This window comes from Neopelma chrysocephalum, unplaced genomic scaffold (genome assembly GCF_003984885.1).
Source record: "Neopelma chrysocephalum unplaced genomic scaffold, ASM398488v2 Primary Assembly neopelma1_96814, whole genome shotgun sequence".
Lineage (NCBI taxonomy): Eukaryota > Metazoa > Chordata > Aves > Passeriformes > Pipridae > Neopelma > Neopelma chrysocephalum.
Window position 1 is genome coordinate 149,624 of NW_020925458.1, and position 24,073 is coordinate 173,696.

Here is a 24,073-nt window from a genome sequence, read left to right on the forward strand (position 1 = left end):
CCCAGTCATGCTTCCTCTTCTTCTCCTCTATGGGTGATCTGATCGTCACACCCACTGGCCTGTGCAGAGAGGGGAAGGGGTGCTTCTGACTTCCCTTTGTCTCAAGCAAGCGTGTGTATTCCAAGGAACACTCTAGTCCCAGAGTACAGACATGTCAGAATTAGAGAACTTTGGCTTAAGTGGGTAAAACAGGACTGGATTTGAGGTACCACAGGCCACTTGTATGAGTGGTGAGTTTAATGCACTCAGTGTGGGCAGGAGAAAGTGGGTTTGTTTTAAAGAGTAGACAGAGATACGCATGATGCAGTGCAGCCATCATTCTTTCATGTTGTTGTTTTGTCTTCTGAAAGAATTTTGCAAGAGTGAAGATGCAGGTGACCATGTCACTAGCTTCTCTGGTTGGAAAATCACCAGAGTTTAATGAGGAATTCCTTCGACGGTCCTTACGAACCATCCTAGCCTATGCAGAGGAAGATATGGATATGCAGGCAACTCCATTTCCCATCCAGGTAAAATCTTCTTTAACATGTGTGTCTTCTATCAAAAGCTTTCACATAGGAGTGTGCTTGAAGCAAGTTCTAGATTTTGTTCTTTCAAAGCAACAAAAATAAGGATGCACTGGTTATTGCATGAGTTTACACAACAGTAAGCAGGGAAGAAGTGGATGACTTAATTCCTTAGTATAAACTCTTGAGAATGTCCTCTGAAATCACATTACAGGAGAATCATCTCTTAGTTTTGAGTACAGCTTTCTTCTGGACCCAAGTAGGAACTGTAAGAATATCCCAAGGTGGAATTTGATTCATTATGTTTTCAGACAAGCACCAGAGAAACTTCTCTCTCTTTGCCAACTCATAAGGTGTCAGCAGCAATAATGAAAAACATTTCAAGCAATTGTCAGATGATTTGCTAAAATTCTTACAGTTACTCAGCTTGTGCTGAAGACTTACAAAAACATCTGGTTTATTATCAGATCAAAGATAACCAAAGCTGAACTCCATTAGCACATATGTTTGATTTTTTTTCATTCAGAAATAAATAGATCAAAGGATTTCAACTCATTTTGATTAATAAAAATATGTGTATAAGATTTGCTATGTCAGCAGTCTTTACTGTATTGAATATAGCTGAAAAAAAACATATCTTGCAGCAATTCAGCATCCTGACATTCCCTTGGGTAAAAGAGACTTAAGAGAATAACATCAGCTGGTACATATGCTGTTATTTTTCCAGAAGGAAAAAATGAACCCCTGAGAAATGCACATTGATCTTTGTATTACTGCAGGTAGAGGAGCTACTGTGTAATCTGAACAGCATCCTGTCAGATACGGTGAAAATGAGGGAATTTCAGGAAGACCCGGAGATGCTGATGGACCTCATGTACAGGTGAATCTGTTTAGAATTGCAACTGAGAGAATTCTGCATTGAGGTGAACACAAGAACTGTGCATTTTAGGGACACGCTGTGGACAAACCCTCTAGCTGTTCTGGATTTGTACATTCCCTCTTTAGCACGGCGGATCTGTCACAGGGAGCCCAGGCTGCAGCAGTGAGCACATTGCAGTAGAGCCACTGGGAGGTCGGCATATATTTGAGCAAGGATGGAGTCAGGGACTGGTAAATACTGAAGAGTGTTAGGTGCAGCAGTTTTACTATCCTCATAGGCCCTGGGTATCCTGCCTACACTGCCTAACCATTTCGTTTGCATCGTGTTTAGTGAATTATACAGAATAAAGACAGGCTTCCTCCATTTCACGCAGGTGAAGAATTATAAAGGTATTTCTGTTATTTGAGGAGTGATTGTTCACAGCTCCTTTCTGCCCTCTGTTGTTAGAATTGCAAAAGGATACCAGACATCACCAGACTTGCGGCTGACTTGGCTGCAGAACATGGCAGAGAAGCACACCAAGAGGAAGTGCTACACAGAAGCAGCCATGTGCTTGGTCCATGCTGCAGCACTGGTGGCAGAGTACCTGAGCATGCTTGAGGATCGAAACTATCTCCCAGTGGGCAGTGTCAGCTTTCAGGTAAAAAGTTTTGACCACATAAGACTGGGATGGTGTGTTCTGATGTGTGTATTCCTTCTTGTGTTAAGTAAAGTAGAAATGCACGTATGAGGGGGAAAAGTTACAATGGCAGTGTAGCAACACTACTCTTGGTAGGTTATTCCAATGATTTCTGCTGATAAAGCCTAGTCTTTTAGTATCCAGCTGTTTCTAACTTCTATTTCCAGCATTTCAATACTGTAATCTCTGACTTGCTAAGTAGAGCCCCTCTATTTTCACATGCCTTTTCTTAGGGCTGTTACTTGTCAACTGTGACAGATGCATCTTTCAAACTCCTTTCTTATAATCTGGGTAATTGGAGCTACTCAGTTCTTTTAGGCATATTCTCCAATCCTTTGATGGTCCTCGAGTTACTAACCAGCCCTTTTTGACTGATGAATAACACAATCACTGTAGTCTATACACAGTACATCCAAGTCCAATAAAAACGTCCCATGAATTCTTTCAGTGTGAGAAGTAGCTCTCAGATTATCTCTCCAAAGACTCCACTGGTTCTTTTGGGGTTGTTGAGCTCTTTACTAGGTGATACGTTGATCTTTTCCAGACAGTTTTTTTGTGTTCTGTTTTTCACCTTGCTCTTCTACATCACACAGATGAAAGCATAACTCTTGATTGTTAAAGTTAGACATTTTGAAATACAGATATATATACTTTTTTATCAGGTTATGCATTTTTTGTTACTCTTAACTGAACTGTCTTCATATGCAAAGTCAATGATTTTACTACTTTTTTTTCACATACTATTAAAAATAGTCAAACCTTTAATATATTCCCATGTGTTAATAATTCCTCATTTATCATTATTTGCTAAGACCAGTGGAGACCATTGTTAATTTATAGAGTGTTGGCTGCAATGATTATAAATCATTTCAACTAATTAGTGGAAATATTTTGCAGAATCAGCTTAGATGTTGTATGGATATCTATTATTACCTTTATGAGATTGTAATCTCTTTTTTTAGAAAGTATCAGGTTTCTGTAGTCTAGTGTTGATTCAGACTAACTACAATCCCTTAAATGTTTTCTTTAGTAATTTTGTATCAGTATTTCCACCATTTTGTCCTGGTGCAGTCTGGTAAACCTACCACTATCTGCTGCATCTTGTACACTTTTAACAAAATGTGGCCCCAAAGGGTATTTCCTCTTCTGGAACTTCTCCAGTTTTCTAAAACATGGCAAGTCTGTATTCATTGCTTGATTACTCTTTTGCTGAGCTCTTTTGAACAGTTAAAGAGCACATTTTATTGTCAAGATGATTTTGAAATGGCTAATTCCAAGGTTGGTACATTCATCATCCCTTGATATTACTATACCACCTGGGGTTTTTTCTCTTCAGAATAGTAAATGTGAACATGATTGAACCACTTTGCATTTTGCATTGAATTTAGTTTGTTGGGCATTAATATTTGCATTTCTCCTTAGCAATCAGGTGATGGACTAGTGTTATTCTTGATTTTCTTCAATATCAGAATATCTGTTTGTACTCTTTTTATTGGCTAAACTTCCGGCCATAGATTTATACTTCTACCATTTTGCATCCCTTATCAGTTTTGTATATCTTCTTACTTCCATTCATTACTTCTATTTACTTCTTTTCTCTCTACTTGTTACATACTATCATTATGTAGATATAAGTAAACTCTGCATTCCCTTCCCAATGTCACTCTGCTCCCAGGCTGCCTTGAGTACTTGTAAACTCAACACATTTGACCAGAATGCAATTCCTCCCTCCATTGCTCCTAGATTATGCAGATTGCCACGAATGGATATGTTTTCATTTATTTTAGACATCTGAAGTCTATTCTACAAGGCACTAGGAAAGCAAAAATGTAGGAGTTTAGAAGCAGCAAATCAATCTCTCTCATCAAAATGCTTGTGTAAATACATGTTTGCCAAAGGAACGGTTGCCCCATAGGAGAGAGGTAGTAAAATGCCTTAATAACCAGAAACTGATTGCACAAGTCTTCATCTGACAGCATAATTTTGAATTTCGGTTTGCTCAATAACAATAATTAACTATAATAACACTTTGCATTTTTACATAGGCTTTCAAGAAAAGAGCTCCCATTCTCTACAAATAGGTTTGTGTTTTGTAGCACCTGTGAAGTTCTTACTCAGGTGACCTCGTTAAAAGAGAGAAAGACTACGCAGATTGCCTTGGCTTTACCTGGAGTTACAGATCTCTGTCCTAGACTCTTTCTGTGATCATTTCTTCATTTGGCTCAGATATGAAATTAATTAATATCAGTGATATATATTTAGTTGTGGAATTGAGGATGATAATAATGTGTATAAAAATATTATTCTGGATGAGTGGAAGTGTTATCTTCTTTTTACAGATGAGTAAAATAAGGCAGCAAAGGATCAAATCAGTTGACCTAGGTCTTCTGCAGTGAGTCTGTTAGCATTCAGAAAACTGATTATCACTAGACTAACACTTTTCCTTTTGTGCCAGACAAAACTATCCCTCAAAATCAGAATGGAGTCGCTTTCAGTGAAATTCCCTTTGAGCTTAATTCATGTTTTCACTAAATCCCCTTTGCAAGTGATAAAGCAAAATTAGTGAGAGTATGAATTGCATATGAAATGATTTTAAAGTCATTTTATATTACCACAGATAAGTACTTAGTGTGTGTGTGTCTACCTCCTGAGGCAGAGCTGACTAGTCATGGCTCAGCAGTAGCCTAATTGGACTTTGCTGTTTTGGGGATCTAGGTTGCAGGTTACCATGGCCACATTTAACATAGTGATATGGGCTGGGGATCACAGGTTTTTTTGAGTTTACATAAGTGGTTCTTTTTCTTAAAGAAAACTAGGCTTGTGAAGTCCAAAATAATTGCTGATGAAATACATGGCAATTTATGTATTGCCTTTATTATATAAGGGACATATAAAATTCTTCAATATGAAAGGTAGATCAAGGCTAAAGTTGGTGAGGCATGCCCACTTTGCAAAAGATCACACAAGCACTAGGAGTACATCATGAAGGCTCTCTCCTGCTAGAGTGCCCAGAAGTAAAATGCCTGACATTAGTTAAAGGTGAATAAGGAGTAATTGGTGTCTGTGACTTTCTCGTTACCTTCATAAATAAATCACTTCTCTGGACTCTTTTCCATTTGCTATAGAGGGCGAGGGGGGGAAAGGCCACCAGAGGTCACATGAAAATAGTCCTTAATGGCCACTGTTAAAGAAAGGAAAACCAGAAATTGATCTGCAGCATGGGTTGCGAGTTGCCATAGGTATGTGAGGCTAAATCTGGTTGAAGCCACTATCTTCAATGAGACTGGTAGGTAAAAAGTGGCATGGGTGTGCTACATGTGCTGCAGTTTTCCCTCTGGCCAAAATTCAGACATATTCTTAACTCCTGCAAATACTGTCCTGAGGTTTATGCTCACCCTTCCAGTGGAGCTGACAGGATGTGCAGATCAGGCACTGTGATGGCAGCATGGTTGGAGTAAATTTCACCCATGGAGAAATAAATACGTCCACAAAACCCAGGGGGGAAGTCCAGTGTTGCTAGTGATGTGTGGTGCCAATTCTTAATCTGAATCTGATCAATAGTAACAGCCCTCAGTGTCTCTGCCATTTTATAAAGATGTCTTTAAGGACTCAGCTAGCTAGCCAGCTGGCATCCATCTTGCACTCAGACAGATTGTCATTGCTAGTTTCTGCTGAAGTGAGACACTATGACACTAATATAACTCCTTTTAATTAATAGCAAATCGAAGCTTAGCATTTCTGCTGCTGTTGAAAGTTACATATGCCAGTCCCATGCACACATATTTTGGTGTTAATGTACATGTACTTCTATGTATTATAAAATTTTTAACGTTGATGCTACCCAGTGTCATTTATTCAAAGGAATCCTGAAGAACAATAGACGTGTTATTTCATGGTTTAGAATCCCAAAACAGTGACTGACACTGTGTACTTTATTTAGTTCTATTTAAATGCATGATAACTTTAACAAGAAACCAAGTAAATTCTGCAGGATCAAAGTGTAATATGTCAGAGGATGAAACAAGAAGCAGCATTCAGTTATTTGGGATTTTAGAGCTATATTGTCTGTGTCCTACTTCTCCTCTGCTTGCAGAAGTCTAATCAAAACTTGAAAGCTCAAGTCAAGCAGTAAAGTTAAGTTCAAGCAGGTGGCAGGAGGTCCAGAGTGCAGCTTGGAATTTTCCACTCCCAGGTGCCAGCAGCAGGAAGGGCACATTGGTTGTGACCGCAGAGGCATTGGAGATTGAGCTCACTGTAGCTCCATGGAAATCCAGCCACCAGAGGAGAGCTAGTTTGAGACCCACAGGAGACTGCCTTTTAAACCTTAGACAAGAAAAAAAATTCATGATTCTTGTAGCAAAACTCATGATCTGCCATTTATGGAGATTTATGATGTTATATTCACTTCTAAAAGGAATTGAACTGTGTGTCCCCTGGCTGCACTTGTATAACCTTATTCTTCTTCCTGTCATGTAAATATGTTGAAACTGTTTCTGCCTCGATCTTTATGATATACTGTTGATCTAGGTTTCTGATTTCTGTGCTCTGTTGTATTTTAGAACATTTCAACCAATGTGCTGGAGGAATCTGCTGTTTCAGATGATGTTTTGTCTCCAGATGAAGATGGCATATGTTCTGGAAGGTATTTCTCAGAAAGTGGACTGGTAGGGCTGCTGGAACAAGCTGCAGAACTCTTCAGCACGGTGAGTGAGGGCCAAAATCACCAGGAGGGCATAGTGGACTACTTGGGCCACATCCATATTTTCTCATGCATGAGGAAACAAAGTCTTACTGCTAAACCAAGTGCTACAGATCTGCCACACTCCAAATAACAAGAGGCCACATCTTATAGCCATCCCAGTCCTGCTTCAGTCAGATCAATGAAGCTAGGCTTTTCAGGTAGCCTAGTTTAGCCATATATCTACCTCTGCTGTGCAGACTACAGGCAGCATCAAGAGAAAGTGATTGTCTCAGGCATGAACGAAGCTTTTTGGTTAATATTTTCACAGGATAGTACATTTAAGAAAAAAATCTTGCTTAAACTATCATTTTTACAAACCATGTGAGAGTTACTCCTATGTTTTTGCACAGTATACAACCACCAGTCTCATAGTTTCCACTTACCATGTAAAGAGTCATGATGTTAATACTGAAGTTGCTCATCATTTTAACATTGTGCTAAAGAAGATGTGTGATTTAGCACCTCTAAAGATATCAGTTGGGCTCCTTTTGTCCAGACACAGCTCTGGTTGTCCTGCATTTCTAACTCTTCTAATCCTGAAGTAGAAACCATGTGCCTTACACAGGAGTTTAGGCTTGAGAGCCCAACAGATCAGAAATCCCAAATACATCCATATTGTTGTTTGCTATTCAAAACTACCCATTTACTATTACTAGTTTTTAGAAAGCTAAAACAAGCAACATAGCAGATTAACAGATGAGTCCCATAAATTCTCTTTCAGCCAAGGCATTAATGGAGATGTAATTTCTTTTCAGACTGCATGGGAACTAATTTCTTTTCTTCTTTTTTTCCTTTTTTTTTTATTTTCTCCCAAGGGAGGATTGTATGAAACTGTGAATGAGGTGTACAAAATCGTCATTCCCATACTGGAGGCACATCGAGACTTCAGGAAGCTTACCTTGACACACAGCAAGCTACAGAAAGCCTTTGACAGCATAATTAATAAGGTACCTGTGAGGCAAAGCAGTGCTAGCAAGAGACATTGCTGGGTCACACTGTTTTTTAATAAAACTGTTCACATGTGTATTGGGTTTGTGTAGCCAGCTTTTGGTAGCGGAGGGGGAGGGTTACAGGGATGGCTTTTATTAGAAGCTTTCCCTGTGTCCAACAAAGCCAATGCCAGCCGGCTCCATGATGAACCTGCTGCTGGCCAAGGCCGAGACCATCAGAGAAGGTAGTAGCACCTCTGTGACATTATATTTAAGAACAGAAAACAAGTTATTGAAGAGATGTAATTGCACTCAGAGAAGAAAGCAGTGAAAATATGTGAGAGGAGCAACTGTGCAGACACCAAGGTCAGAGGAGATGGAAAAGGGAGGAGATGCTCCAGGCACTGGAGCTGAGATTCCCCTGCAGCCCATGGTGAAGACCATGGTGAGGCAGCTGTGACCCTGCAGCTCATGGAGGTCAGTGGGAGAGCAGATATCCACCTGCAGCCCATGCAGACCCCACGTGGGAGCAGGTGGATGCCTGAAAGAGGATGTGATGCCATGGGAAACCGACACTGGAGCCGGCTCCTGGCAGGGACCTGCAGGCCCATGGGGAGAGGAGCCCATGCTGGAGCAAGTTTCCTTGTAGGACTTGTGACTGTGTCGAGGACTCACTCAGGAGCTGGCTGTGCCTGAAAGACTGCACCCCCTGGAAAGGGACCCATGTTGGAGCAGTTATGTAGAGAACCATGGGAAGTCATGTAGCCCATTGGAAGGACTCACGCTGGGGAAGTTTGTGGAGAACTGTCTCCCATGGGAGAGACACCACAGTGCCATGATGTAATGGTTTGTGATCTCTGTGCTTGTAATCCATCTGCACTGTTGATATATAGAAGTGGCTTTGAAATGGGGAAAATGTAGGACTAGTGGGTTTTCTTATACATCAATTGGGAAAAAATGGCATCCAAATACTACAACGTTCACATAAAAAAACCTGATTGTAAATTTCCTCTTTCTTTTTAATAATTAGGGTCAAAAACGAATGTTTGGAACTTACTTCCGTGTTGGTTTCTATGGATCCAAATTTGGGGACTTGGATGAACAGGAATTTGTTTATAAGGAACCTGCAATTACCAAGCTTCCTGAGATTTCTCACAGATTAGAGGTAAAGATAAAAACAATATGTTAAGATGGTCTCAAATATTATGTTATACTTTCCAATGAACCCACACACTCCTAATAGTATTATTGCTATATAAAAAATCAGTAACTAACTGATTTGTATCATAAGATACAATAAAAACATTCTAAATAAAAACATTTTGGGATAATTCTGTTCCCTTTCCAGGGATTTTATGGCCAGTGTTTTGGGGAGGATGCTGTGGAAGTTATTAAGGACTCTGCTCCTGTCGACAGAAGAAAGCTGGATCCCAATAAGGTAGGGAAAGTACTATCAAGAGTGTTGAGTGCTTTGTCACAGAAGAGAAAGGAGGAGAGGGGGCCCGCCTTGCAACTTTTATGCTTAAACATTAAGGCACCAAAAAAAACCCAAAAAACCACAACCAAAACAAAACCAAAAAAACACCTGACTGTATCTCTGTGCCCAGGAATGTTAAAGCCTCTGTGACAGGCTTTGCTTTGTATCTTATCACAGAGTATGAAAATTAGAAGATCTGATCTCTGGTCTCTGCTCTGGTCCTGATCCCCAGGGTTAAGCTGTACCCTCCTAGATGCAAGTTTTGTTAGCTCTGAATAAGAGAAGGATCCCTTAAGGATTTGCAGCTCTGTGCTCTTCCAGACCATCCTTAGCCAATGCGAACTACAGGATATTTCATGTACCATTCCTTTTACACTCCTTGAGCTGTAAAGTAGTGTAATGGTTCTTCCCTCTTTTCGTAGGCATACATACAAATTACTTTTGTGGAGCCATATTTTGATGAGTACGAAATGAAGGACAGAGTTACCTATTTTGAGAAGAACTTCAACATCTGTCGGTTCATGTACACTACACCTTTCACCAAGGATGGGCGCCCCCGAGGAGAGCTTAGTGAGCAATACAAGAGGAACACCATCCTAACCACAATGCATGCTTTCCCCTATATCAAAACTAGAATCAATGTCCTTGAAAGAGAAGAGGTAATTGGGTTTTGAAGACAAGATCTAATTTCTCAGGGGCTGGGTATTTCTGGGTAGGAAGACTTTCAAATTCTATGCTTGGCAGAACAAAAAGAATGCTGAATTTCTCAGATGTTGCTCTCATAAACAGGACTGTTACAGAAAGGTAGAAAAATGCAAAATAGATACTTGCTATGGAGAAGAAAGGATGGTAATGGTACATTCTTCTGGCCTCCTAGTTGTAATGCAATGTAGGAGGACGAGTAGAGTTCTGTTTATAGCTGATGAAGTAGCTAGAAGTACAGTCAGAGAACTAGATTGGGATCAGAGCTGGTTTAGAGATGGGAAGCTTTATACTGTAGAAAGGGCAATTTCAGACGTGAAGTCAGCAGAATAATAATGAATTTATGCAAACAGGGAGTCTGATTCACACCCTATTATTGCAAATGATAAGATGGGAAAGAGCTTTGGATCAGATGCAGTATCTTCCAAGATGACATTTAGATCAAACAGTCTTCCTGAGTTTTGCAACTATTGTTTTTGACATGGAAGAATGATAGTGATGTTGTCAGATTTAGAACAGGTCAACTCCATGCATGATTCAGGTAATGAAGCATCTTTTTTTCCATTTCCATTAGTTTGTTTTAACCCCAATTGAAGTTGCTATTGAAGATATGCGTAAAAAAACACAGGAACTAACTGCAGCCACCAACCAAGAACCACCAGATGCCAAAATGCTCCAGATGGTTTTGCAGGGCTCAGTTGGAGCCACTGTAAACCAGGTAAGGGATCCAAATAAGCCAGATGAAAAGCTTCTGCATACTTCTCTCATTGTTTCTTTTTTGCTGTTATCTCTTGCACTGGAAGAAGTACATCTAGTCAGATACGTTTAGTCACAATGTGCATTTAAACTTCATCCCTTGATATTTAGTCATTGTATACTGTTCATTAGGTATGCTTTTGGTGAAAGTGCTCGTGGAAACGCCGCCTTGATTGTAGGTGCAGACACTCACAGAAACCTTGTGAATGCAACCAAGTATTTTCCATTTCTAACACGCTAGCCATCTCAGCCATTTTGTTCAGTCCAGATATATCCTTGGGCAATGGGAATAATAGTAACAATTCTGCTGTGGGACCACTGCAAACTCAGTTTCACAGAAATTAAGTCAATAAATGAAGTCAAGACCTGAGTGCCCAAAAAGAAAGCTGAGATGCAGTAACTATAACATAAATATATATGCTAACAAAAAACCCCAGGCAATTAAAATTTTTTTAATGAAAGAATGGAGACATAACTGAGCAAAAACTTGGTATTATGCGCAATTGCACAGAGCTTGGTTTCTTTGCTAAAAGCCTAAATACTCTCAGTTTCTCCAGATTCTTCATCAACCAAAGTGTCTAGTCTGAAATAACATGTTCCTATAAGCTTTGGAAAGAGTGGTCCTTTTCTGTGCTGGGCTTATTTAATACCCTTGAGGTCTTGTAATACCACACATAGGAGCTGTGTTTCTCTAACCTAACCAGTTTGTCAGTATCCCAGCTCTTCTCTGTTGAGCAGGATTTGTCTATTCCCTTTGCTGTGGGGCTGGAGGAGAAATAAAAACAGGACAGGATAAGATATGATGGGCAAAAACTCTGCTTGTGAAAGGAAATATCGGGGGTAAGGGAGCAAAAACCCATCCTGTTATGGTAACTGTGCGTGGTTTTCTTTTCTTTCATAATCCCACTCATGAAATAACAAACAGCTTGAACAAACGTCTGTTTATCTGTTTTCAGTCTAAGCAAGCGTTTTTAACATTTTCGTCTGTTATTCCTGTAAGGGACCGCTAGAGGTAGCACAAGTGTTCCTGGCCGAAATTCCAGCAGACCCCAAACTTTATCGACATCACAACAAGCTGAGGTTGTGTTTCAAAGAGTTTATAATGAGGTCAGTAAAACAAAATTGAAATGCTGAATTGCATCAATAAAGTCAATAATAGCAATAATTCAACGATAATATAACTAGTTATTAATTATACAACTTAGCATCATGAATCCTGGCATCTCACACTTTAGACACTTGGGCCAGACTTGTTATCTCTGCTTCGTGGCAAATGCTTAGGTAGACATTGCATCCCAAATGGGAGAAAATTTTAACACTTCAAACAAATAATGTATAAATTAAGATGTTCCATTTGTTTTATCTTTTGACATTTTTACAGAAAGCAAGCATTTCAGACTACAGCCTTGATTTTACTTTCAATGAAGTGACATTTAGAAGATATAAAGAAAGGTGTTCATAAGAAAACCTTTGACCCTATCTGTCAAACCTACACAGTGGTAGTGGCAGACATATATGTCCTTTGCTTCAGATATGCTGGTAAATCTTAACAAGCATACTCTTATACCAAAATACTCCTCTTCATAGTCCAAACAAGGCATAATCGCTGAAGCATAAGCTTGAGTTAAAAAATGAGTCTTATGCAACAGATACAGCTTCTGCTTTCTGCTATTGTCACTGCATCTGTTTACGCTAAGTAGGCAGCTAGCTCAGTATTCTGCAGTCATTAAATTTGTTTTTACTAGGTCTGTCATGCTTTTCTGGTGTTTAAAAAATATAATCTCAATTTGTGTACTTGGAAAAGACAGAGGTTTCTTATTAATTCATTATCACTTTGGTCTTGACGAGTTACCAGGGGAGTGCTTATCAAAAGACCTGTATCCTTGTCCGTTCAAAATACCTAATACGAAATGAATGAGTTTAACAGAAGTAGAGATGATACATGACATGCCTTTTTGATTTTTCTTTTGCCCAGGTGTGGTGAAGCAGTGGAGAAAAATAAGCAACTTATTACTGCTGACCAGCGGGAATATCATCAAGAGCTCAAAAGGAACTACATGAAGCTGAAAGAGAACCTTAGGCCCATGATTGAGAGGAAGATTCCAGAGCTGTACAAACCTGTAGTGAAAGTCCATAGCACAAGGTACAATTAGGGCAGGGTTATCTGTGGTGGGTATACAAAAATATGCTATTTTTTGCAAGGAAGAAAGGGAGTTTCACTGTCTGCTAAAACCAGGCCATAATATACACTGCCAACTCCATTCCTGATTAAAGAAATTTGCTGACTTCCATTGGAGCTGATTGTAGTGTTAACTGTGTTTCTCAAGCTGCTTATTCCTGGCGTAGAGGATTTATATAATTTTAATGCATCATTAGATAAGACTCCCACCTTACCCTAATGGAAAGGTATTGGAAACATTTTGTGATTTCTTCTACATTTGAAGGTAGAAGTAGATAGAACAGGTATGGCACCGTGTGGTATTAGTTAGCATGAACTAAGAATGATCCTTTCATTCCAAGAAAACATAGCTCTTTTTAGTCACATGACTGAGACAGAATAGTCTAATGTTCTTATGAATATATGCTTCTTCACAAAGCCACTGTGCCCAGTGTGGAGTGAGAGGAGAAGAAGGAATGACAACTTGGACTTGCCAGCACATAACATGTTTCAGCTGAAGATTTGTCAGCTGCTCTTTTTCACAAGGCAGGTATTTCTTGGACTGTTTTTCATCTGCCAACTTTATTTCATTGCAGGGAATCTTTTCGTAACCACAGTTTTAGGAAATACGATGCCCAGACTTCTTCACAAAGCACCTAAGAACCAGCTGCTTTGGCCAAGGAAGAGCTTCATGCTGCAAGCCAGAAGTGATGGAGTATTTTATTCCACATCTATGAAATCAGAAAACTCTCACAGGACAGCATGTGCACTTTCTGGGCAGCATGCAGAAAAGCATTTACACAAGATTACTGAATGAAAACTAGGGGATAATTCCTAATCAAGCACAAAGCATGAGGGCTTGGAACGAAGGGGATGCTTTTTAGATACTTGTGTATATATTGTAAAATAATCACTTACTGCAGAAGGGGTGGACATTAGAGTGGTCAGTGGCATGAAGTCAGTCATCACTAACTAACAGATGTAGAACTGGGAATGGTTTGGTTGAGGTGAATGCAAATAACATGTCTAAGGAATGACAAGTTGTATGTGTTTGTGGTCCTTTTCCAAGGCATGTGCTTTTGGCAATGCTGCACATGCTGCAAGTTAATCACATGCTTAAATGTTGTCTTAATGAGGATAAACATGGTCCCCTGCTCTGTGTTTGCTGAGCTGACACTTTAGGAAAGAATAATTTCCTCAGTCAGTTTCTGTCACCAGATTCTATCATGATCCTTAACTCTAGGGAGTTCTGCACAAGTTTTCTCAACCAAAGCTTGAAAAGCAAGAATTAGTAATAAATAATTCTTATAGATCTTCAAAATTTTTTTCTAAGCATAGGGACTATACAGTTGCGTTTCCTAATAATCTGTGACATATTTAGCAGAGAAGCTAACATATAATAGTTTAAAAAGAAGATGCTAAGCTATGAGTGATTGTTTTATTATACAATGCTTTTATGTAGATAGCCTTATCCAAAATTAACTACAGGAGCTCACAGTGGGGATTTCCTGCAAAGTACTTAGCTCAGACTTTACTGCAGCCCAAGAGAAATTAGCACATAATTTATAATACCTAATAGTTAGTATTTTCTGAGCCATAAGCAAACATTTTGCTAAATAACCTTTAGAGCGCTTCTCTGAAGTATGGAAATGTTATTACAATTTTGCAGATGAGGATGCTGAGAGAGATTAGAACTCATTTAGTGAGGCCATGACAGAGCCACAATTTGTATTGTGACTGTGCTTACCACATAATATTTGTATTTTGAAACCAAGTTCCATAAAAGCATCCCTCAATATTACTTCTTCTCATGCATGTTTTCAGTGTTTTGGAAATTATAGTTTAATGCTGATTACAGAAACCAATTCCATTTCCTCAAACACAGAATTTAATGTTAAATTAAATGGTGGAATTTTTCCTTTATATTTCATTTTAGAAAATGACAGTGAATTTTCTGTGAGCTGATCTATGTGTTTCTAAAGGCAAGGCCTATTTGCTCTGAAAGTGTAAGGGAGATTGAGGCTGTTGATTTTAGGGGAAACATTTTGACTTTTTACAGTCACCTGCAGCCTTGCCATTTGGTAATAGGAATATTCCAAGCACTTCATTGACATTTGTGTCAGATTTTGAATGTGCTATGCAGAAGATTCACAAGGATGATCAAAAAAGATGAGACGTGGAAATAGGCAAAATAAACCATACTTACGTGGCACTTGGAGTGTAAGAAAAGAATTTCCCACCTTATTAACAATAGTATTGTTAAATGCACTAATCAGGAATAAGTACTCTCTGATTTTGAAGGGAACACATCCAAAGTACATAAGCAAATGGTATAAAAAGCTCAGAGCAAAAGATGCCTCCATGGCAGAGTGGTTTCTCTATATTCAAGTTGGTTTGAAACAGCTTTAAATTAAAAAGTTTACTAATTTCCCAAAGTTTTGAAGCTATAGATGTCTGCCTATCAAAACCTAGCCCCTTATCTATCACTTTTAACAGCCAGTTGAGGAGAAAGGTCAGAATACTGTAATCTATCAACCCCATAGTGCAACCTCATTGTTTACAAGATGCTTATACTTTACAGCCTAATTAACAGAAACCTCAAGTAAACAAAATCCCTTACTGGTGTACAATATACTAGGTAAAAGTAATGAAGTGTTTCCACAAAGTGAAATAACACTCAAGATAGTATGAATACTGAAGCACTCTTCACTCACATTTTACAAGCTGAGCACCCCTCAGTCAGTTGGCCAGTCTTGCTCTCAGTTTGTATTTCATGTTGTCCCTTCTACAAATGGAACATGGCTTGTACATTTCTTTCAAAAGCTGAATTATGTCAAATGTAAATTTTCTACCTTATGATACTCATTTTGCAATAAAGTGACTGTTACACAGGATATTCAGAAGTTCCTTTGTGTTGCACCTTATACTTCAACAGAACACAGCTAGAAAGAAAATTTCAGTAGCAATCTTTTCTTGTAGAAGCACCATTTTGCAAAAAATACAAAAATCTGGGCAGATAATGTGTTGGTCAGTCTTTAGGATAAATTGTGTCTATTGCAGCAATGACAGGTAACAAGTTGCTTCCTGTTTTTTCATTCAGTGTTCATGAAAAATGTCAGTAGGACAATCAGTGACAGGAGAGCCCTCCTTTCTTCTTCTGGTCTGTAGCTGTAGAGCAGAAATATTCCTGATTCCTGAATTCAGTGTGTAGGTGATTCAAGACTAGGTTGAGTTTTGTCCACACTAGGTCCAGGGCTAAACTGCTGAGGCTGTCTAAGGGGAACCAGCACATGAGGCACAGAATTACACCATCGTGGCCTAGACATGCCCGGAGCTCGCCACAGCTCTCTTACTCCTTGCATTTAGCATCAGCAAGCACCAGTTTTAGGGAGCATGGTGCTGGTTATGGGGCAGGAATCCTCTGGCTCAGCATGGGTGCCTCTCTGTTGGCCACACTATCCATGCCCCATCCTCCTGCAGTGCACAGGGGCAAGCAGTGACCAGCAGTGAAAACCGGTGTTATCACTCAAAACTGGTAGGTCTGGGTTACATGTCCGCTTCCTGGAAGCTGAATGCTTGCTGATTTGGTTTCTTACCAGCTGTGAAGGTTTGGAAAAGTGAAAGCAGACATTTAAACTTTTTTTGTTGTTCTTTTCCTTTTTGTCTGTTTGAAGTATCATCTCAAATATTTCATGTAAGGGAATTAAAGCTTAGCAGAGAGCCTGCCACAGAGCCAGCTAGGGATTTTTTAGGTACTACAATCTCTCAAAGCAATGCTTGTTATGAAAAGGAAGTGCACAATAATAGTGTTTTACTGGAGTTTACTGCGCTACAGTGCAGATGCCTTCTGGTAGAAAGATACACATACAAGGAGTGTTCATAGGGTGTTGCCACTAGGACTGAATTTCGGAGTGGGGCAACTCAGGGAGTAGCTTGGCTGACTATGTTTTAACCGTCTTTTAAACCAGTTAAACAGAGTGATTAAAAAATAATCAACAGGTCTTGAATAAGTCATCTCAGGTTGGGTAATGCTCCAGTCTAATCAGTGCACTGAAAGGAGAAGGGCCCCTCTGAAAAAAGTTGTTTATGATTACATGAATAAAGGCAATACACTCTCACAGTAGAATCCAGTTAGTGTTTGGGAAGGTTACAGTGAATTCTGGCATTTATTGAGCACTTGACAGTGAATTGAATATGTTTCTGTGACTCTTCATGTTCTTAGTGAGGTTTAAATGACTCATTTTTTGTTCAAAACCAGACTGTTTTCCAAGTGTTCAAGAATCAAAAAACTAACCTTGAAAAAGTTTTTTACAAACAAAGTCATCATTCAATAATGCTCAGTAAAAAATCCTGAAAACATCAAACTAAGTGTTTAGCTAATCAAAACAAGCAAACTAAACCTCCAAAGATCCCCAATAGTAATTTTTCTAGGAATACTTTAGAAAGCTTTGGAAGTTGTAACATTTTGTTCTGCTTCTCTGTTCTAAGCAATCTCCTGCTTTGCACCCTTCAAAACAAATTCTTCCCTTTAGAAAAAAAAAGGAAAGTTGAATTCTACTTTTATTTTTCTTTTAAATTTCACTTAACGAACTTAAAAGATACCTAAATCATTATACAGCATTTTTTGTATGCTATAAAATTGATTTAATATTTCTGTCTCTGGATCTAATACTTCTTTTAGAACTATGTCTTTTTACAGGAATAAGGTTTTTCCGTATCATCCTCTATTAATGGAATATTTCTGAACATGCACTGGATGCCTACTACTCATGAAATCCAAATTGCAAAGAAAGTTAAACCCTAATAATCAGAGGGACAAGGTATTTCAGCTGGATGAAAGGAGGACTATGTCTTGTGTATTTAAAAGACACTTGCAAAACAACTGGAAGGGAAGATTTTCTATCACACATTTCCAGCTTTCCCAAATGTGAACATCTGTGGAAATTTCTGTTCGCCTATGAGAGCTCAGTGGGGAAAAAAAAAAAAAAGCAAAAAAGAAGAAAGCGCAAGGTTAGCATTGGTGATAAATCTAGAATTTGAAAGTGACACAAAGCTATCTTAAAACCTCGAGCAAACAAGTTTTTCTGGACTTAATGACGAAAGGAAGTAGCCACAAAACCATATCCTTTCCTTTGTTTGCAGCTCAACTTTTAGGGAGAAGAACCCCTTCTCAGGTATCAAAGTAAGGTTGGAAATGCTCCCAAAGGAGTGTGTTCCTTCTTGAGTTAAGGCATAAAATCCTGAACTTAAATGTAAATCCTTGGGGTGGCATTTTTCCCAGTGGGGGAAGGGGAAGGGAAAGGGAAGAGGCTGCCAGCAAGAACAGCTTTACAAAAATTAAGTCCACAGTGCTTGCCTCAGAGGCTGGAGATTTCTTGGCAGCCTAGAAGGATGGCATTTTCACTGTACTTCATCCTGCCAGCTTTTAACATTGTGAGAATAACATTAAATCAATAGTGTCTCAAAGATTTCAAAGAGGTTGGTTTAGGTAAGAGGCTTCAACAATTGATTAAATTAGGAAGAACAAAACTCTTGTAATCTGTGGCAGGTTAAACACTATTAAAGTCACTCCTCCATGACCGTGTAGAAAGGATTGCTCAGCTCAGGTTGTAGGGAAACCCAGTTGCCCCCAAGGTCTGCTGCAGCCTAGGGCAAAGGCTGCAGCTGAGTGAAAGAAATCCATCCATAAAGAAATTAATAAGCAATTAGAGAGCAAAATATCAAAAACCCAATGCACTGATGGGAACAAAAGAAGTAGTACTTTAATTCTATGGAAATGGAATTAAAGGCAGGATAAAGTGCTGAATGCATCTTACTTTCTAGACCATGTGGGGCACTTAGCACCAAACCAAGGACTGTTGTGCTTTAATGAAAGCTGGCAGGCAAAAAGTAATCACAAAAGAGCTAAATAAAGAAATAAATACAATAGAGAAAACTCTATTTTTTCCTAATAAAAATATTTTTAGCTTTTGTGGATTTGGTGGGTTTGGGGGTTTTTTTGGTCTTGTTTTTTTAATGCTGACTGCCTGGATTTTGCGAGTTTCCACCAAGAACTGGCAAAGTGCAAAAGCAACAAACAAAAGGCACACTGTGCCTTCCCTTTGCTCCTTTGAAGGAGGCAGACTAAGCATTGGGATTGTTGCTTCCAGTGCAAGATCCAGGCTGTCTAGGAGCAGTGGCATGGCCCTGCAAGTCTCCTGCAGTAACAGATGCCAAGAGTGACTACTTGTTCCATGTCCTGTGTGCAAAAGGGATGCTATGGATGGAAATTATAAAGCTTGGAAATACAGTCATAAACAGGCATAGTTTGAGGAAACAGAGGACAAAGGCAACATGTCCTGTTATTCCCACTAGTTTTGGTTCACTGATAATTTTATGTATTACTAATTGGTGGTAGATGCACCCAAATGTACCCACCAGTGGCTTTGCAGTTACTGGGATCCTGCTCACAAGCCAGGTACAATCACTGGGGCACTGGCCCTGCAGCACCAGCTGTGTTTCACTGATAGAGGAAATCTTCCTAGAAAGGCCATCTGAGCCTTCCTACAATGCTGATCATTCCCACAGCCTGGTAAGGAAAAACATTTAACATAAGGAAAAGCATTTAACACCAGGTATTCATGGCTTCAAAACTGGAGCTTGTTTAATCCTCTGTTTAGCTTCAGCAGTTCACTTTCAAACAGTTCCCATCCCTGCTCTCCATGACGCTGCTGTAACTCACCCCCTGCCCAAGATCCCTTTACTGGACTTCTGTGAGCATACGTATGGTTGGGTAGGACAGTCCAGTGTAGGAGGGAGCATCCACAGGAATGGTGGTGTGGCTCACAAGTCTGCAGGCTTGGCTGCAGGAGAGCACTATGGGGACTGCGCAGAAGAGCCAGGACACGCCAGCACATGCCACTGAGGGGGCTGCTCCATGCCACTGCTGGAAGGAGAGTGGAGAACTGCCCAAACTCAAAAAATGCTTTGGGGATTAACTCATTTTTTTGAATCCTCAGCAGTGCTCTGCATTAGTAAAGTACCGAAGTGCACTCCCTGCATCCAGAGAGGAGAATTGCACACCATTGTGTTTGAAACGGGGACTCTTCATATGTTCCAGGGCGGTCTGAAACAGTGAGGGAATGCCTGAAACAGTGAGAAAACCTGTATCCATACAACTGCCAGGTCCCAGATAAACCATCTGGCTACCAAAAATAAACTGATGAGTTAGCTTAATGGAGGAATCTGCACATTGTCAGAAGGTACATTTGAAGGCTGAAGGCTTACACTGATAGTCATGAGTTTGCTGAAACACAAATATGTTGTTACTAGACCAGGCATGTTGTACCCCTACTGGTGCAGAGCCAGTATTGGATGCTTCAGGATGAAGAATCTCTGTGAGTTATGAGAGCAAATCTAAATTCACATCCAGCGCTATAAATCACAGATTAATCAGTATGGCATACATTTTAAGAACATCTCAAACTGTCACCAGTCTCTGCAAAGCAGCTTCACACTGATGTCTGTGAAACACGGACAAAGGACCTGTTCTCTTCTTCAGCTTGATCTCTAGTCAAGGCAAGACCTTTAGTGCTCAGAGTCGTCCCTAAATGACCACCAGATGGGCCCTTAGTTGTTAAGTCAGTCAGCAGATAAGAAAAACAGAAGATATCTCCACCACCCTTCTAAAAAAATGCCCAAGTACATCAAGGGTTTTTTCTTGCACTTTTATGGGCCCTCGATATCCCAATCACATTTTTTTAAAACTGATACCATGCCTCTAAGTTTAAATCCTCTAGTGAATTTGGAACTAGAATGAAGGTTGAGAAACCCCATTCGAAGAGCACAACTGGCTAATGAATTTGATGAAATCAAAATACCATCACAGGAATCAAGTCATCATTTGTACAAAGTAAATAAAGCTGTCTGTGCATAAGAGCAGTCCTTGCTCACCCAGTTCTGGCACAGAGCACATTTTAATCTGAGAATTTGCAGTGTACAAAGATAGAAAACTCCAAATGAATTTACTCATATGTAAAATGCAGGGGTCCTCCAAAATGTCCCTCAGGGCCTGCCTATCTCCTGATGTGGAGCCAGCATGAGGGAGGAACTCCTCCAATGACCCATGCATCAGGAAAACAAATGCTGGGGTCATTAGTTTCCCAATTCTGCCATTCCTTAGGGTGAACGTGCACAAATTTATGATCGTGCCAACTGAGTCTAACTTTGGGAGTTAATTTTACAAATTCCTTGCTCCAACAAGAAATTGCCAAAGCTTTTTATTTCCTACTTTCTTCCTGTAGTTGTTGCTTTTGCCTTTTACTATGGGTCTCAAGTTTGCTGTCAGGGTGCTGTGAAATATTTTCTGCTTGCCCTGGCATGTAAGACAGGTGTCCTGTGAACTCAGTCAAACCAACTCTGCCTCTCATGAGCTGGCATGTGGACCTGCTCAAGTCTCCTAGCACAGGCATCCAAAAAGACTTTTGATGAGAACTTTAGTATGATTTCCCAATGTACTTCAAGACCCCAGTTGCTGTATGCACATACCCATTAAGGAAATTATTATATTAATCTCTCAGACAACTCATGATAGACATTAAGTCCCAGTAAAGCTTTTTGCAGAGACTAAGCTTGGTAATACAACTTCATTACAGGTTGATACAACTACATTAAACTGCAGTGGCCTCTTCACCCTGCTCAAAAATAAGGGTCTGGAAGCTCTGGAGAATCAACCATTCTTTAAAATATTTCAGGGATAAAAGGTTGATAAAATCTAGAAAGTAAAGTTGTGGCAACTTTTCCTCTATCTTATTAGAGTGGTCATACCTTGCGGAATGTATTTTGACACTGCTCCTTTAAAGATAAGGGGAAAGACAAGTGCTACATTTCATCTAGTAAATAATTTCTGGAGTCACATTCCTGTGCATTCATGCACAAATCAAGAACACTGTCGTGCCTCAAATATCCATAGGCCTAATGGTGAAATCCAAGACCATGTGTGGCAAACAGCAACACATACCCTCCAGCACTGAAAACTGTGATGATGGAAATTCAGGAGTGCTGCTGCTGTATTCTTTCATTTCACTGTGGACTGTCAGGCAAGCATATGGTACTGTTTCCCTGCTGCCACCGATGTGAGCCCTGAACCAGGGAAGAAAAAATGCCTTGCCTTCTTTTGTGTTTGTGTAACATCCCTCCTTTGCAGATGGGGCTCAGAAACCAGCCATGCAGTGTGAATTGCCACTGATGTGCTGTGCTGAGGCAGGAGAGTTAGAATGTACACCTACTGAAACTGCTGCATCCCTAAAAGCAAGTCAGAACAGCAGGTGTAGAGAGAAAGAAAAAGCTGGGCTTTTACAGACTTGCCAGAGGAAAAGATTACTGTGTTTCTCAGCTGCCATGCCCACTGTGTGGGGTCATTCACACCAGTGCAATGTATTACTCCTGCTTTTCACTATAGTGTGCAGAATATTCAGGTCCAGTACTTTTAATATTGAGTTTTACTTAATTCCTTAGGTTCCTACTCAGCTTTGGCATTGACAGCTGCTTGGCAAAGATCAGCACTTCAAAATGTCCTTCAGAGGCCAAGGTGCAAAGCCCCTGATAGGGAATACTCCCAGCAGCACAGCCTTGCTCTGCTCAGCCCCTCTCTGTGTGAGACACCACAAAGGCAGGGAGGATTTGTGGGGGCAAGGACAGGGAGTCACAAGGACTTTATTAATTTCTTGTCAGGCTTAGGCAGGTGCTGCGAACACCACTTCCTACATGCCAAAGCTTCTTTTTGTGTAAAAAAATACTGATTTTTTTCAGGTAAGTGGTTTTTTTTCTAGAAGGGACAAAATAAGGCACAGGAAAGCATTACCATTTCCTATGGAATGAACATTTCAAATTTTGTTTTGTTTGGCAAAACCAGAATGGTTCTTTTTATAAAATTTTAATAGGATTGATTTGGTTACAGGGCGGGGCTGTTTCCATTACCCCAACAAATCAAGTGAAGTTTGCTGTGGTTTCAAGGGCTTCCCTGGAACTGTAGGCCTTGTAGGACTGACAGCATCTCAGATTTTCTGAGTGCTGCGGAAAGGTGGGAGAAGGGAACATTATACAACATGTGAGTTAGCCTGCTGAGTAGCTGCTTGGTGTGGAGCCATAGGCATACATCCCAGTTCACCGAAGACCTAAGGCAACTCATCTAAGATAACTGTGGCCACTCATGCTCCCGTACGGTGGCAGCAACGCAAAAAATTGCTGTCAAATACAGCAGCAGAGGGAATATCTATTCCCTCCCCTTCCCACTCTTCCAAAAAGGCCATGGGCCACAGCTGGGAGCAGGGTTGGTGCAACCTGCCTCTAAATTTATCCCCAGGTCACATGCACTCAGGTGCACTTCCAGCAACCCAGAATGCCGATGTGATTGACCTTCATGTTCTAGCAGCCCAGTGGCTCCTGAGTAAGCTGTGTGGGATGTCCAACACAAAACAGGTTTCAGGCATGGTAATTGTTAAAACTCAGAGGGATGGGGCCTGAGAGTCCATGGGAACTCCATTCTGCCTAAGCCTCTGCTCAATGCACAGCAGAAGGGTGGGATGACTTCTCTTAAGTCTTGTATTTAACGTATGTGCTATGTGTGCAGAGGGTTTATCTGTATTGTGGCAACCTGAAATCTCACTGAAAACTCTGCCAAAGCATACACGATATTTATCTGGACCAGATCCAGATCACAGAAAAATGCAACATGTTCTCTCTCTTCAAAGTATTACCTTTACTTACTTCTAGACATGCCACTTATCATTTCCTACTCACAGAGACAGGGCACCTGGCTTTTTGAAGGAAATACGTGGGTTTGGGTTTTTTTGGGGTGGCAAGAGCTGTTTTTTTCTAAATGGTTAATAGTTCAGACTTCCTACCTGCCAGAGAAGGTCCCAAATAAAAAACACTCCAGGGAGCTAGAAAAACCCTGCAAAAGCACCTATTCCTGCTCAGTGTCTCTTGCTGGTGCCTAGGCTGAACAAAGCAAACTCACTCCCACAGCCCCAGGTAGATGGTGGGGGCATCTCCGAGGGTGACAAGGCCAGTGCCAGTGCCCCAGCCAGGGCAAACCCAGCTGCGGAGGAGCACCCCGCTCCTCACGGCTCACACCTGTGGAAGGGTAGCAACATACTGACATCCTCATCCTCCACTATTCTTGAGGCTTTGCCTGGGTTAATTTAGACTGAAGCTAGTTTCTTTTTTGGTGCTCTACGGGGTGGGGTCTATGTCTCCTCTCCCA

The 24,073-nt window shown here is 40.3% G+C and overlaps 1 protein-coding gene across 5 annotated transcripts in view; it reads left to right on the top strand.

Moving 5' to 3' along the window:
- DOCK8 (dedicator of cytokinesis 8) overlaps positions 1-15,741 on the top strand; it is an 88,160-nt gene extending 72,419 nt beyond the window's left edge. For all 5 annotated transcript variants that reach the window (XM_027709557.1, XM_027709558.1, XM_027709559.1 and 2 more), the window contains 12 exons: positions 351-509; positions 1,286-1,386; positions 1,834-2,026; positions 6,625-6,768; positions 7,622-7,753; positions 8,766-8,900; positions 9,084-9,173; positions 9,635-9,871; positions 10,489-10,632; positions 11,671-11,777; positions 12,646-12,813; positions 13,425-15,741. In XM_027709557.1, coding sequence (XP_027565358.1) covers positions 351-509; positions 1,286-1,386; positions 1,834-2,026; positions 6,625-6,768; positions 7,622-7,753; positions 8,766-8,900; positions 9,084-9,173; positions 9,635-9,871; positions 10,489-10,632; positions 11,671-11,777; positions 12,646-12,813; positions 13,425-13,488 — 1,674 coding nt within the window. In that variant the 3' untranslated portion in view covers positions 13,489-15,741. The remainder of the gene's footprint in view (positions 1-350; positions 510-1,285; positions 1,387-1,833; positions 2,027-6,624; positions 6,769-7,621; positions 7,754-8,765; positions 8,901-9,083; positions 9,174-9,634; positions 9,872-10,488; positions 10,633-11,670; positions 11,778-12,645; positions 12,814-13,424) is intronic.
- The last annotated feature ends 8,332 nt before the right edge of the window (positions 15,742-24,073 follow it).